The 13,438-nt window shown below is 37.8% G+C and overlaps 1 protein-coding gene across 1 annotated transcript in view; it reads left to right on the top strand.

Moving 5' to 3' along the window:
* Nucleotides 1-13,438, top strand: part of HACD2 (3-hydroxyacyl-CoA dehydratase 2) — a 95,570-nt gene that overhangs the window by 55,403 nt on the left and 26,729 nt on the right. Inside the window, exon 4 of the mRNA XM_079155355.1 lies at nucleotides 5,287-5,375. Within this exon, the coding sequence (XP_079011481.1) occupies nucleotides 5,287-5,375 (89 nt within the window). The remainder of the gene's footprint in view (nucleotides 1-5,286; nucleotides 5,376-13,438) is intronic.

Raw genomic sequence — 13,438 nt, 5'->3', positions numbered from 1 at the left:
CTGTCATCTGAAAACACCAATTTAAGTAATCAGCTACAAAACTTTGCAGTATCAGTTTTAACATGCTGTTCCATTATGTTTCAATGAGGCATAATGGTATATAAAATGGCAAACACAGTGGATTGACTATAAGAAGTAGAAAAGAAAAAGGGTTTACTCTATCTAATGATATACATTCCTCAAGGATTTGTATAACACACACACAGAATAAAACAATGTAGTGTGCTAAACATTTGGCTTACAATTTTGTGGCTACCAAGTTGAAAAGGATAACTGAGTTATATAATTCTTATTGGCAAGGGGCACACATTTCATAACATTAAACTCTAAAACAAATTTCCCACCTGGGGCTTTATATAAGGGGCAAGTGATAAGGTGGACATTATAAGATAATACAAATAAGATAGTACATTTTTTTAACAGTTTCTTACAGAATTCACCTGATGGTAACAGTAAGCCCAACTCATGACTGCCAGTTTTGTTCAGAGCTAAGATAACAGGATCCATCTGTGTGTCCTCCTACTGTTTGTCCAGCTTGAAATCAATGGTAGACTTAGATCCTCCAGCCTTCAAGTGGTCTTCCTTATAGAAATGCCTCTCCTTCCTGCTGGCCCTTTGACTCACTGGTCCAATAAAGCAGGCAGTTTGAGAGTGTGCTGTGAGGCACGGACCTGACTGTTTGCTGGGTGACGGGTGAGGTGGATGCATCTTCCAGAGAAACCAAGTGAGAGTTGATATGAACCACATCATTTGGGGGATTCAAGACACCTAGATAGGCAAGTTCCCTGGTTAGTGATGGCAAGGCCCAAGACATCTCAGCATCTGCATCAAACTAGAAAGCGTTTGTCAGCTTTTTAATCACTAATTAATCTCTAAATTTACTGCTAAGGGTGTACATTCTTGTATATTGTTAGTGGGAGTATAAATTCCTGACAAACATTTTGGAAAGCAGTTTGATGTTTTTCAAGAGCCTTAAAGACATTCATACCATTTGACCTAGTACTTCTACTTCTGGGAAACTTTCCCAAAGAAATAATTCTTTATTTAAAAAAGAAGGAGGAGGAGGGGAAGGGGAGGAGGAAGAGCAGGTCGTCTGTGCCTTAAAAATTCTAAGTGTAATATTTCATTCCTTCACTTATAGTATGAAGAAATTGCAGGCAATTTAAATGTCCCACAAAAGGAGAATAAACAAGTAATATATTCACTCAAAGGAATATCATGACTCACATTAGAGTTATTTGAAAAATAGAAAGTTCTTAAAGCATTGAATGAGGAAAGCAAAATACAAAAAGTATAGATAATAATTGCTTTAAAATATGCTTAAAGAAAGGACTGGTAGGAAATATACCAAAAGAGTAAATCATTGTTTTTGGATATTAAAACTTGATTTTTATTTATTTATTTATTTATTTATTTATTTATTTATTTATTTTTTGTTTGTTTGTATCAGGAATTGAACCCAGAAGTATTTAACCACTGAGACATAATCCCCAGCTCATATTTGTTTTTTGGTTTTTGTTTTTTTTTTTTTTAATTTTGAGGCACGGTCTTGCTAAGTTGCTTAGGGCCTTGCTAAATTGCTGAAACTGGCTTTGAACTTAAGAATCCTCATGCCTCAGCCTCCTAAGCCATTGGGATTATAGATGTGAGCCATTGCACCCAGCTAAAACTTTTTTTTTTTTTTTTTGGCACTGCTGGCAATTGAACCCAGGGCCTTGTGCATGTGAGGCAAACACTCTACCAACTGAGTTATACCCCCAGCCCTAAAACTTATTTTTATTAAAAACATTCTGATAGTTTTTGTTTAGCAGTTTTAAAAGAAGATTATCTAAAATTACCTTAATAAATAGATGCTTTAAGATAGAGGAAAGATAATTAATAATCTTGTGCTCAGCTAAATTGCAGTACTCTGTTCCAGACCTTCCAGGTCCTTCTGTTTAAAGTCAAACTAAGCCTTCTGATTTTGACACCAGAAAAAAAAGTATTGGTAGATAAGGTTCTCTAAAACCTGTGTCATTCAGTTATTAGGAAGACTGTGCAACTATTATAAATAAGTGAATTGACATTTGGGCTTATTATCTAGTCTCCTATGGTTTTGATTAGTATGAATCAGTCTCTCAGAGCCTAGTTCTTGCTGGTAAGTGGGATGAAATCAGGTTTTTGCCCTTGTAAATCTGAGGTTGGGCTCCTGGACTGCTCAGTCCCCACCACAACACAACCCTTTGAGCACCACTGCAAACAGCAGCAGTCCAGCCTGTGGCTTTAGTGGCAAAAGAAGAAAGAACAAAAATGGAAGGAAAAATTAGATTATTATGTAGTGAGCTGGTCTTTGAGTTTAAAAAAAAAAAAAAAGTAAAGCATCAGCAGCAACTAGAAATGATGGTCTTTCCATACAGTGAATGCTTAATTACTCATATAAACAACTTTTAATTCTTAGTCCTTTTTTTCCTTAACTTTTTCTTTCTTATTTGAAGTATGATCTGGCTAAGTATATTCACTAAATGTTTGACTCATTAATTAGCTTCTTTAGCTGTATTACATAATTACATAACCAGGCTATGTACTTCACTCATACACTTATTTTTTTAATAGCAGCTTTATTCAGATATAATTTACCCATTTAGAGTGTATAATGAGTTGTGCAACCATTACCACAATCAATTGTAGAACATTTTCATTACCCCCACAAGAAATCCATTAGCGATTGCTCCCCATTTGCCTCCAAACCTCCCAGCCCAGAGTAACTACTAATCTTTCTATCTCTATAGATTTGCCTATTCTGAATTTTTCATATAAATTAAATCACAAACTATGTGCTCTATGTCACTGGCTTCTTATTACTCAGCATAATGTCTTCAAGGTTCATTAATATTGTGGCATGAATCAGCACTTCTTTTTACTTATTTTTATTTATTTTATTCTAATCTTTCTTTATATGAATTTACCACATTTTATCCATTTATTATTTATTCATTTTTGTTTCCACTTTGAAGCTAATTTGAATACCACTCTGAACATGCATGTACAGGTTTTTATGAAGGTAGATATTTTCATTTACATACACACACAGTAAAACATGATGATTCTTTTGATAGCTTTTTTCATTTTACAATGTCACCAGCCAAGTATGAGGGTGGTTTTCCACATCCTTGCCAACACTTGTTATCTTTTTTATTATAGCCGTCCTATTGTGTATGAATATCTTGTTTTGGTTTTGATTTGGATCTCCTTGATAACTCATGATGTTTCATGAGTTTATTGTCCATTTCCATATCTACTATGGAGAAATACCCATTCAAATTATTTGCCCATGTTTTGATTGGGTTATTTATTTGTTTCTCTATTGTTGAATTGTAAGACTTTTTTATATATCTTAATATAATTCCATTATTGTATATGATTGCAAATATTTTCTCCTCTCTGTGTGTTGTCTCCACTTTGCTGATAGTACCCTTATGCTTTTTATGCTTAAAAAGCATAAAAGTTAATTTTTATGAAATCCAATTTATTTTTATTGTGCTTTGGTGTCATATTTAATATATAAATTGTTGCCTAATTCAAAATCAAAATTTACACCTATGCTTTCTACTAAGTTTTGTAGTTTTAGCTCTTATATTTAGTTCTTTGATCCATTTTGAGTTAATTTTAATATATGCTGAGGAAGTGGTTCAGTTTCCCTATTCTTTTTCTTTTTACATGTTCCAACATCATTTGTTAAAAAGACAGTAATTTTTCTGTTGAATTGTTTTGGCATCCTTATTGAAAATCAAGTGCCAGGCAGGGTGGCACACACCAGTTATCCCAGCTACCTCAAGAGCCTGAGAAAAGAGGATTGCAAGTTCAAGGCCAGCCTGGACAATTTAGTGAAATACTGTCTCCAAAAAAAGAGGTTGGGGATGTTGTTCAGTGGTAAAACACCCCTGGGTCCAGACCCTAAGGGTCAGCTGGCCATAATGTGTGGGTTTATTTCTGAAGTCTCAATTCTATCCCTTTTATCTATATATCACTGCACTTAAATTTTTTTCATTCTTTTTATTCTGCAGAGATTTATTAGGTGCCAATACCAAGCATTGAACTTGACATATTCATGTTGCTTGCTTTTGGGAACCAAATTATTCCTCTTCAAAGCCCAAATTTTCTTTAATAAATTCATTTCAGAATTAATGAGAGATAAAATGATTTAGGCCAACCTGTGGAGGCATTTGTAGATCTACCTGATTTGTACCTGGTCTTTGGTCAAGTTGTAGTTTGTCTAACTATAAAAATGTTCAGAAGTCTGAGTGCATGGAGAGGGCTTGGAAGAACGAAAATTGGTCCAGAATAGTCCAGTGACTGTGGAAGATCAGGTTAGTCTTAAAGTGGAAGGAGGACCTGCAGCCAGGCTGAGGCTTCCAATTGGTATGGAGTTGCCCACGTGTAACTTGAAAGGTCCAGGAAGTTAGTAAGCATAGTTGCTGGTGGTAAAAAGGCCAGAAACAGAAGGGCTGCTGGATTGAAAAACCCATAATTCTGCTAGCTCCTTATCAATGTAAAGTTATAAAGAGAAAATAGTATTTAGAGAAAGTGACTTATTTTGGAGTTTAAGATAAGTGAAAGGAGGCAAGAATTCTATATAATGAGGGTAGTTTATTTAATAGGGATTATGGTTGTAGCAATGGTTGTAGCAAGCCAAAGAAATGTAAACTTAGCAGAATTTCATGATTATCTGAAATAAAGATGATCCAGTGCTATAAATTGAGGACATTGGGAAGATAATTGTATCAATACTTTTAATGAACAAGGTAAGAAGAAACAGTTTTAAAGATAATGATCTCTGATTTTGCTATGTTGATTGGCAAAACATGCAAGTAGATAATAAAAGTTACTTAACCATTAAAAAGTATATCATATCTTAATATCCAGGAGCTTTCAACATTCATTAGACACAGATAGTATTGATTTCCTACCCACCATTTATTCATTTTGAAACCCACATTGTAAAATGAACCTTCATTGTTCTATTTTAAAGGTTGAGTAGTTTGTTCTAGTTGATAAAAGTAAAAAATACAGTACTTGATAATTGGTTTTGAAAGACTTAAGTAGCCAGATTCTATGAGTACCATGCATATTATTAGTGTTTTGCAGGCGGAAGAAGTTTAATACTGACTGCATTGAAAAAGTGTGTATGGCAATTGTAGATAAGTTTTAGTTGCTCAAGATGGTTTTGGTGATAAACATTTAAATTTGAGTGTTTTAGAAATGTATTACATGATGAAACTTATTTGTCCATCCTAAAATTTCTTTCAGGAATTGTTCCATCTTCCGTTGTCCTGACTTCTTTCCAGGTGATGTCAAGAGTTTTTCTAATATGGGCAGTGACACATAGTGTCAAAGAGGTAAGTAAAATAAAATAATACTGCCAAGTTGGCTTTTCCTCTGGACATGTTGGTTATGGCTAAAGACAAGACTCCAGCTCATACCAAAATAGCTGAGATAAAAAGTACACATGGCACTGTAGGAATTGGGCCAAAGTGGGAAACATACCCCAAATCTGTAGTGTTGCTGAAGAAAAGACTGATTAAATGCAATCTAATTCCTGCAATCTAATTCCCATGGAGGTCAGTGTGGTCTGCAGCTTGTTTCTGTCTCATGTAGTAAACTCTGGGCGTCTGCACCCTTGTAGTGGGAATGGAGACTCTGGTTTCCTCTTGGAGCAGTTCCATCTACATGAGACCAGGATGAACAAACTTGTTCTTACCCAGCCCTCTAGGGCTAATAGAATTGCCAAGCGTGCTAGGTCTGGCAGTTCTGAGTGGTCTGTATGGGACCTAGGGTGGTGGATGCAAAGCAGGCCTAGGACACTGCTGCAAGAATTGAGAAGCAAAAGTGCTCATCCCATGGGTGAGAATCTACTCTAAGTTGGGTATTTCTTGCTCATGTCACCTTAAGGTAGAGTACCTGTAGGTTATAAGGAGGATTCATTTTTCAGTTTTCTAGTCCTAATAGCCTATCACCAGCATCACTGGATTCTTTGGGACTCATGAAATTGCTTATCTGTCAGTGTCTGGTGTATTCTTTGTCCTCTATTCTTCTGAAATCCCTGTCAGAACATTTTGTTTTTCAAGATTAATTTGACAGTTTCATTTGTATTTCAACTAATGAGGTTTTTTGAAACCTTTTTATTCATCTATGCTATACATAAGAAAAAATATACATAACTAGTAAGTTCTTAGGCAAAGTTTAATCGGCTTTGGTTAATAAGCTATTATTTTTGTTATATTCACTTGGAATTTGAAGACCCATGGTCTTCCTTTTTAAGATCTGTCTCCTTCCTTGAAGATGTCTAAATTATCCCATGTAGGAAGAAGGTAAAATAATTACATACTTTTTTTAGTCATTGCAATTCTTTAACAAAAAAAAAAAAAAGTTAAAAGAGAGACAGGGAAATAAATTCTAATACTGCAAGCATGTTGCCCTTTGTTCTCACTCTTATTTATGAAGTTAGGAAAATTGCATTACTTATAATTCCATGTCATCTCTTCATTGACTATGAGTCCTTTCTACAAATCATTTTTAACCTGTATTTCTTCCTCCTATACTTTTGTGTATACTGTTTTCATTTTAACCAAGCAAAATAATTTTATTTCCCATTAGTCTCAAGTAACCTAAAATTTCTTCTCAGTATTGACTCTTTTATTTATTTATTTATTTTTTTTTTTTTATTGTAAACAAATGGGATACATGTTGTTTCTCTGTTTGTACATGGCGTAAAGGCATACCATTTGTGTAATCATAAATTTACATAGAGCAATGTTGTTTGATTCATTCTGTTATTTTTTTCCCTTCCCCCCACCCCTCCCACCCCTCTTTACCCTCTATACAGTAGTTCCTTCCTCCATACTTGCCCCCCTCCCTAACCCTAACTCTAACCCTTCCCTCCCCCCCATTATGTGTCAACCTCCACTTATTAGCGATATCATTCGTCCTTTGGCTTTTTGAGATTGGCTTATCTCACTTAGCATGATATTCTCCAATTTCATCCATTTGCCTGCAAATGTCATAATTTTATCATTCTTTATGGCTGAGTAATATTCCATAGTATATATATACCACAGTTTCTTTATCCACTCATCAATTGAAGGGCATCTAGGTTGGTTCCACAGTCTGGCTATTGTGAATTGAGCAGCTATGAACATTGATGTGGCTGTATTTCTGTAGTATGCAGATTTTAAGTCCTTTGGGTATAGGCCAAGGAGTGGGATAGCTGGGTCAAATGGTGGTCAGTATTGACTCTTTACATCTCCTTGCCAGGACCTCATGCTTGCTCGGTGGGCACACTACCACTGAGCTACACTCAGCCCTCATTGACATTCTTAAATAGGTAATATGTGCTTTCAATAATTAAGTAGATGAAGGTACATGAAGCCAAAGTGTTGTACATTAGGGAATGTTCAATCACTTTGCCAAAAGATGCACACATGAATTGTCCAGGTGCCAGTGCTCTAGCTGCTTCAGTGACCATTCCTCTGCCTATTAGTGTGCCTGCCAGAGGAGCTGAGTAGGTACCTCAAAAATAGTTAAAATTCAAATCAAGCAATTTTGTTAGTCAAATTGCTGTTAATAACATTAGCCAGCGTTTCGTGGACAGATCATTAAAACCTGTTGACTTAAAAAGCTATTAAATGTGTCTGTAGATTACAGGTACATGAACCTGACCATTGTCCTCCCTGCCTGCCAGATGCATAGATTTGACATTTGGCAGATGGTTTTAGATATATCGTGTTTGAGTTTTGCAGTATGTTATTCATTACATTTGCATATTCAGAATTTTTCTCTGGAACCAAAGTGACCCAATTTCTGTTAACATTAGCATATCATTTTCTGAAGAGCATCCTTTCTGCCTTTTTATCACCTCGAGTCCCCTTGTTATTATATATACCTTATTGACTAGCTGACTTCATCTTTTCTTATGCAAGTAGGGTTTAGTGTTTCTGCTGACCCAGGATCTCACTTCTTTTCTGTGAACAGAACCCCTCATTGATTGTTTTGTTGATAGCAGTAGATTCCTTCCTGGATCTCCCTAAGGTTCTGACAGTTGTGTTGAAAGTCTGTTGCTTTGACTCCTCAGAGGCCAAGCTGCTTGCTATCTGTCACCTGTTCCTCAGCCCCTTCTCTTGGCCAAATGGTATTTTTCTTGCTTTAGAGTTTCACAGTCACTGTAATTCAGTTTGTTCTGTATAGCATTACACATGACTTCATTCTGTTTCCTGAAGTATCATATAAATGTCTGTATTTTCCTTCTATCCAGCTCTGCTTACTTTAGTGGTGGGAACCATATAACTAAAGCAAACAGAAATTGACCTCAGAAATTACTGCTTAATAAATATATCTCATTTTCTCATAATAATTCTTAGTACTATATAGTTTCTCTTTCATATTTCCCTCTAAAAGAGACAGGTGGAATTCTTTGTTTTCATCATATTCTGTGTAGATTCCACTTGCTCCACCCTTGGTGGCCTGGTCGTGTTCCTTATGCTCATTCCCCCTGTTTTTCTATAATTATACATGATGTGCTGAGGTACAACTTTTAAGTCAAGACTCAGCTAGTTTCACATTTGAGGTATGTTTCTTTTCAAGAGGACCCTGTAGGATGTACACCCTCACTTGTCATTTTCATTCTTTACCCCATGGAATGCTAGTCACATAAATGTCATCCTGAGCACTGTGGAACTAAAGGTGATCAGATCATTTTCTTTTATGACATAGAAAGTTTCATCCATCAGCTAGTGTGATACCTGAGTCAGCAGGATGTTAAAGAAAAAATTGTGATCTCTATACTCAAAAGCTTTTTCTTGACTTAACTCAGCAAATAACCTTCCCACCTTTTTCTTCTCGAAGACCCTAATGTATGAAGAAAGAGCTCTGGCAAAACAACCATCTGGGGGTAGGGATGGGGGTCGGGGTGGGGAACACAGGAGTGATCTAGCAGACCTGCTCCCTTTACAGGGTTTCCCACCTGTCTCACACCTGAACTGGCTCCTCCCCCACCCCTTGGCCATGCTGCCCACTGCTGCTGCCATGACTGGCCTCTTCTGGTATTTGCTCCTCACCCTCTGTTTGGGTCTGTGCCTTTGTCTTCTCATTGAACAGAGACAAAATTAGCATTTTTCAAAAATGAACTCCAATGGGAAATGCCACCTTCTCTCCCTTACCATGACTCCATTTCAGAAAAAGATAAGGGCACATATTCTTCATTGTCCAAAGAAAACTAAGCTTAGCCCCAGATTCCTGACACAGATAGATGGCTGTTCTGTTCTTTTCCTGGCTCAGCACCCTTTGGAAAGGCCACTTCAAGTCCTCTCCTGAGTACTTATAGTAAGATTACTATGTTTCTGGAACAGAAGTGCCACAGGGAATAGTTAAAGAAGCTGCTGGGCTGCCACTGTGGTTTTATCCCAAGGGCAGTAAAAAACCTCTATACTGAACTAGGGGTAATCTGCATAAAATGAAAGTATACCCCAGAATACTGAGCCTTCTTTCCTTTCCTCCTCATCATTTTCTACCATTAAAGGGACATTTTTCCACATTCTTCTGGAATGTTCTATGAGTTCTGTTTCTCCAGGTGTCTGTTTCCCACTTCTTCCTAGCATGCTGCTATACTCTGGGAGACTTAATCTACCATTCTAGCCACTCAGCCAGATGATTCCAAAAATCTTGTAATCAGGGTTGACTGGGCACAGTGGCATACAGCGGCAGTCTAAGCCATATGGGAGGCTGAGGCAGGAAGATCACAAGTTCAAAGCTAGCCTATGCAACCTAGCAAGATCCCTTTCAAAATAAAAAAAAAATAGAAAGAGTTGGGGATGTAGTTTAATGGCAGAGAACCCTTGGGTTCAAACCCTATTACTGAAGGAAAAAAAATTCTTGTAATCAGTGTTAAGAAAGTTCCTTAAAATTGTACTGGTGGTTGTTTGATGTATTATATACAGACAGCTATATCATTTATTCTTGACCACTGTCCCTGGAGGTACGTTGTAGCCTCCATTTAGAGTTTAGAAGCTGGAGAGGCTAAGTGACAGTCATATCCAGCAAAGGGCAGAGTAGGAGTTAGACTTCTGAATCCAGGGTCTTCCCACCACATCAGAGCTACCGCCTCCTGACCCTTTGAAACTGTGATGTAAATACATCCTTATTTTCCTTGTGCTGACTTTTCCAGCTGCCCTGTGGAGTGGAAATCCCCTGCCCAAGATTCAGGAGTGGGCCTTCTCTTCAACAGTTCTGTCCTATTGAAGGGCTCTATTAAATCAGTGCACATCAGTTGTGGGCCTTCTGTTGGTGCATATCTGCAACACTTTGCCCTCCACTCTTTTTTTTTTATTGCTCGAGTGGTTCTGGAACAAATCCGCCCAACTGATTGACCTTCTTCTTCAAAAATTCCAAGATAGTTTTTGAGATAGATTTATGCACTATTTGGACCAGAATTACCCAGAATGTTTATTAAAAATGCACATTCCAGGTCCTACTCCACATTCAATATTAAATTCTGGGAGTGGGGCCAGGAAATCTGCATTCTTCAGGTAATTTTGTGAATTCTAAGATTTGAAAATGTTCTTAAATACCTGTGTGTTATGCTGTAATTTTTATTTGATTTTCTCTTCTTATTTTTACTTCATTTCTATTTAGTTTACTTGAAACTTAACCAAATCTCAGCATCTCTTTCCCAAATTCAAGAGCTGTTATTCATTATTTGAAAGTTGAAAGTCTTAATCTGGGCTAGTGGCACATACCTGTGATTCCATCCACTTGGGAAGCTGAAGCAGAAGGTTCTCAAGTTTGAGGCCAGCCTGGGCAACTTAGCAATACCCTGTATCAAAATTTTGAAAAGAGGTTGAGAATGTAGCTCAGTAGTAGAGCACCCCTGGATTCAGTCTCCAGTACTGCCAAAAAAAAAAACACACACACAAAAAGAAAAAAGGGTTTTTTGTTTGTTTTATTTTTTGTTTTTTTTGTTTTGTTTTGTTTTTTTAATAAAAATTAAAGAGTTCCTTAAACTGCTTGGTAAAGTTCCTATGGAATTTCTGGTGCCTACTCCAAAATCTAATGTCTCCTCTGATTATCAGGCTTAAAGAGCCCACCTTTAAGGCAGAGGGAGATCTGAAACTACCACATCAAAGAAACAAATCTAATTCTTGTTATTTTTAATTTTTAAGAAAGAAGCCGAAGGAATCCAGCTGCTTTGCACTGGAGAGGGATTGCTGGGAAGGGCTCACTAAAGGGCATATGTTTCACACTGTCCTGCCACCAAGCAACCCAGAGATATACAGCAAGGCATTTCCACCTGAGGCAGTGCTATGCAAACATCTCTCCTCTGGAACTTCTCCAAAAATGTCACCCATTCAAGACAATTTTATTATCCTCCAGGTAGTCAGAATTCAGTACTCTAGAGCATGGAGGCTTGGCACTCATGACTTACAAGAGGAGTTGGTGAGATCTGCCTTTGCCACTTACTTACAACAAAGCACTTCAACTTTTTGAGCCTTGTTTTTCTCGTCTTTAAAATGGTGATGCTAATATCTGACCTGTCTTATATCATAGTTTTTGTGAAGATAAGAATAATGTATGCAAACAAGTGGCAGTGTTTAGAAATCAAGATCTCAAGCTTGCAATATTTTGCTGAGCAGTTTCTGAAATCCCTTAAAAAAGGGAGTGGTATGGGAAGAAATTCTACTTCATTATAGATGGAGCACAATTTTCTTTTTCTTCCTCTTTTCCTCTTCGTTTTCATTCATATGGAAACCAAAACACTAGATAAACTAATACCCTAACTTCCCCGTTCCTGTTCTTGTGTTGGTTGCCTTATGGGTTTTCTGTGCTGCTGGGTCTCCCAGATGGGCTCCAGGGAGCTCATGTTCTTTCCCACCTCCTAAGATTGCTCCTCTTGTTAGCCTCTCTCCTGTGATCGCCCACATTCCTCATTCCTAGAGACCAGTTGTGGTCTTCCCAGTGTGTGCCACCCATGAATGGGTTATGGTGAGGCAGAAAGGGCAGCCACTCCCCCTCCCCCCCATTCAGTGAGGAGATGAGATGCTGTGTCTAGAAGCACATCACTGTCTCTTCGGGTACTGGGCCTGAGCCAGAAGCTGTCTTTTAAACCCAGTGTCCTTTCACAATGACATTACATCACAGTTAGCAGAGGCTATTGAGATATACTCAGTATCCTTTGTTCCCCTTGGAAGCTGTATGTCTAAAATCTCCATCCTATTCCATCTGCTTCCTTACTTTCTATTTTAAATATTTCTGTAGGTGGATTTATATCACCTTCATTTTTAAAATTAGCACCACTCCTAAAGGTAAAAAAAAAAAAAAAAACTTCATTATTTTATTGTTAATCAAACACTGTCAAACTTCAGGTGTCTCTTAGGCAAATGCAGCAGCATTTCCACATCTGTTAATTTTGGGCACTTAAAGATTGTGTTACTTATCTCACTACAAGGTGGTTTGTTTTACCTGTAGTTTGGGTGATTTGGGCAAAATCGGAATGTTATTTTTCTTTCAGTGTCTTTCTGCTTGTTAATTTCCAGCATCTTTTTGTACTATGTATAAAGATTTTATTTCAAAAATATTGGAAAATACTTAGGTAGATCCTTTAGGCTCATTGTAGGTTCACTGCTGCCATCCCATGTGGCATCTGTCTCCCACTGTCTTGTATCCTTTCAACCCTTGGAAAACTTCACGGAAACTCATTTGTTGTTCAGACTATGATTAAGGCTGGGCATGGTGGTGCACACCTGTAATCCCAGTGACTCAGCAGGAGGCTGAGGCAAGAGGATCACAAGTTCAAAGCCAGCCTTATCAACCTAGTGAGGCCCTAAGCAACTTAATGAGACCCTGTCTCAAAATAAAAAGTAAAAAGGGCTGAGGATGTCGTTCAGTGGTAAAACACCCCTGTGTTCAATCCCTGGTTTGTTAGTGTCTCCCCCTCTCTTCCCCCTTCTTCTCTCCTCCTCTCCTTCTTCCTCTTTTTCCGTCCCTCCCCTCCCTCACCATGATGCTTAACGCTTCTGGGTACATTTCTTTTGCTCTCCCACCCCAAGGGCTAAAATCTGACATACACCATTCCCAGTTATCACTTTGATCATGAGAAGGGTCGGTTACAGCAGGCACATTCCCTGAAAGTTTACAGTTATCTTCATTTTGAGAAATCTCACTCAGGAGGAAGGGCCAGAACCAGACCTGCTGACCCCAGAGGTTCCTGTAGGGCCTAGAGCCCACCTGCCTCAGCCAGCCCCATTCCAGACTGGCCTGCCAGTTGCCCAGTCCCCTCAGGCCAAGGACTGATCAGTCCCTTCCTTTCCCTCTGCCCTAAGACTTGCAGGTTTGAGGCCTTTTGAAGCATTTTACATTTTAATTAGTCTTTTTAAGAATTATATAAGCCCCCTCTCATTTCATTGATGTTCTG

This window comes from Sciurus vulgaris (assembly GCF_902686455.1).
Source record: "Sciurus vulgaris genome assembly, chromosome: 10".
In the NCBI taxonomy this organism is placed as follows: domain Eukaryota; kingdom Metazoa; phylum Chordata; class Mammalia; order Rodentia; family Sciuridae; genus Sciurus; species Sciurus vulgaris.
The sequence above is the reverse complement of the archived record's forward strand: the minus strand, read 5'-3'. Positions and strand labels throughout refer to the sequence as shown.